The sequence below is a fragment of the Notothenia coriiceps genome, unplaced genomic scaffold (genome assembly GCF_000735185.1).
Source record: "Notothenia coriiceps isolate Sejong01 unplaced genomic scaffold, NC01 NC01_scaffold00024667, whole genome shotgun sequence".
Taxonomy (NCBI): Eukaryota; Metazoa; Chordata; class Actinopteri; order Perciformes; family Nototheniidae; genus Notothenia; species Notothenia coriiceps.
Window position 1 is genome coordinate 6,340,672 of NW_011357368.1, and position 2,957 is coordinate 6,343,628.

The 2,957-nt window shown below is 43.7% G+C and overlaps 1 protein-coding gene across 1 annotated transcript in view; it reads left to right on the forward strand.

Annotated features, from left to right (window-relative positions):
* Positions 1-1,026: 1,026 nt before the first annotated feature.
* LOC104955459 (uncharacterized) overlaps positions 1,027-2,957 on the forward strand; it is a 9,852-nt gene continuing 7,921 nt past the window's right edge. The window contains exons 1-2 of the mRNA XM_010782785.1: positions 1,027-1,234; positions 1,463-2,287. Of these exons, the coding sequence (XP_010781087.1) occupies positions 1,186-1,234; positions 1,463-2,287 (874 nt within the window). The 5' untranslated portion in view covers positions 1,027-1,185. The remainder of the gene's footprint in view (positions 1,235-1,462; positions 2,288-2,957) is intronic.

The window sequence follows — 2,957 nt, forward strand, 5'->3', positions numbered from 1 at the left end:
GTTATGAACTCAGACACTTAGGATGTTGGACCCAATTGCACGACACGGGAGACAGAGGTAAAGTATTGGTAAGATACTTTATTTTCTAAAACACAGCAAGATGAACAAAAAAAAAGGTCACTATCGAATCTCAAGTTGAGATGACAAAAATAGAGAACAAAATGAAAGCACTCACGAGAGCACAGAGAGCATAGACCTGACCATGGCAAGAGACAAGACGAACTGACAGCAGCACCATATGGACCAACTCAAATTAGCTTTATTCTATAGAAGTGTTCGCCAAGTAAACATTTCCCAATGCATTTTCTTTGGTGAGTTTCAGACTTTATTCTTGATGACATAACATAATTGAATTACGAAAATATATGTGCCTTCATAATGGTTTAATAAACATTATAATGTAGTTTTTTTTAGCAGACGTGAACTTATTTTAAAGTATTTCATTTTTTTATTTGTAAAAAGCATTTCCGTTTAAGATTAAGACTGAACTTTTAATGATAGTCATTATAGGGAAGTGATTATTGCATCAGAATTATAACTTCTGATTAAATGGAGGAACATAGAGTATATTTAGATACACTTGATGGAAGATGCTCCTCGCCATGTGATGCTGTTTCTTTCAGCTTGACATTTTGACAAAGAAAGATTTAGCCGATAATAGTAGATGCACTTTGTAAGAGTCTTTTGTCTGCCAACTTTGTACTTTCATGTACTTTTTAAAGACAGGAACTCTTTAACCACATGGCAGCTCAGTGTCTTGTGGGTAGAGGAAACAGAAGTGACACACGTTCACCACAGGCAAGCTCTGCAGCTTTCGACAAGAACTCTGCATACGTGTGACACCATGCATGTAAACGCTCTGTATGTTCTTATAAGTGAATCGTTGCAGCTCTGTGCAGCATGCATTTGTGTGTGTGTGTTGCAAACATGTTCACGTTACTGGGTCAAAGACACTCACCTTGCCATCGTTTCACTTCCTGTCGTCCTGAATGACAGCATGTTAGGAAACCAAACGGTGGTCACGTGACACGACAAGTCTTCCACTTTCTGTGTTCAGTTTGTGCGGCACGAATCGTCATTTTGAAATTCACTACAGCGGGTTTTCTTTCACAATCGAAGTGAGTAAGCTCTTCCTGTAAAAGACACAAAGGAACTAAAAAGAGGAAGAGAGCGGACGGAGAGGTGATGGACACGACAGATGAGAGCTTTAGTCCAGTCATCGTCACCAACGGTGGTGAGTTTGTCAGAGCTCTTAGATTCTTTGCTTACCTTTTATTATACCTAGTTGTATTGATTTTGTGTGAGTTGTATAAAAGGCACCTTAATGTGTGATGTAATTAAAACAATAATGCACTTTCTTAAGGTAAATACAGAAGAAAGACAGTTCAAATGTGGCTTAAAATGCAGTTTTAGAAGTGGAGCATAGTAGATGACTCATTGTTGCTGTTTCTGTGTCATTCAGCTTACCCGGTACGATGCAGTGAGGAAGTCCTTCTGCCTTTCTTCACAGATGAGAGTCTGCAGGACGCCATGGACTCTCAAACCCCCCCTTCCTCCCACAGCACCCCCCCGGCTCTCCAAGAGCTCAGACTGGTCCTACTGGGCAGGAAAGGAGCTGGGAAAAGCGCGGCGGGCAACACCATCCTAGGAGTTGCGGGAGGTTTCGAGAGCGGGAAGCCTACGGAGGAGTGTGTGAAGAGGCGAGCTGATGTGGCGGGGAGGAAAGTCACAGTGGTGGACACCCCAGGGTGGGAGTGGTATTACCCGCTCAACAGCACCCCAAACTGGGTGAGGAGAGAGACTGTACGGAGTGTCTCGCTTTGCCCGTCTGGACCCCACGCTGTGCTCCTGGTGGTGCGATCCTGCGCCTCGGTCACAGAGGACTACATCAGGGAGATCGAGGAGCATCTAGAGCCGCTGGGGAAAGGAGTCTGGGAGCACACCATGCTGCTCTTCACCAGGGGAGATGAACTGGGTTTGGTTTCCATGGAGCAGCGGATTTTGACAAGCGGCCCGGCGCTGCAGAAGCTTCTCCAGAAGTGCGGGAACAGGTACCATGTGGTGGATAACCGGAGCAAAGGAGATGGGACGCAGGTGAAAGAGCTGATAAGGAAGCTGGAGGAGATGGTGGCGAGGAAGAAGGGTGGAAGCAGTCATTTAGAGATGGATAATACGGTCCTGGTGGGTCTGGAAGCTGACGGGAAGAGCAGAGCGAGGGAGAGGAGGAAGAAACAGAGGCAGATGGAGGCGCAGATGCAGAGAGGGACCATCAAAGCAGCTCTAATGAGTAAGTTCTTCAGTTGGTCCTCTCAAAAACATAGAATCCTATTACAATCATATTTATGTTCAATATGTATAAGTGCATTAAGAAAAATGTCATTTTAAGTCTTGAATCCACAAAGACTCTAGTGTGTTTGAACTCAGTTTAGTTTTTTCCTGGCAAGAAAATAACTCTAAAAAAGCAGCAGTCAGCTTGTTACTTTGAAAAAAACTTTTAAAATCCCACTGTACCTTCATTCTCTGCAAAGGATGACATTACAATACTATATTATTACACAGCTAGTTGTTTGGTGCTATATTAAAAGATAGGGTAATTCACTTCAGAAACAATATATACAAAAATGTCATCTGTGGAAGCCGTGGCGCTGTAAAAAGCTAAAATAGCTGGATGGCCTACCTGCCTGTCAGCCTTCCATCTCGTGCACAAACTTCTGCCCTCATTGGTCATGTGGGTTTTCGTGTGTGTTGGAGGAGGGGCTCTGTAAGGAAGTAGCAGATTCTTTCCGGTTGTGTACTTCCAAAATTCTAGCGCACTCGAGCTGGTTTCTCATTCTGTACCTACCCTACCTTTAACAGTCTGATATAAATGGAGAAACTTAAGGTAGTGCTGATGTCTGTTTCAGTAGCTTGTTAAAAGTGTATTGTCTCTGCAAAGTACAATCAATGAGTGATGCAGC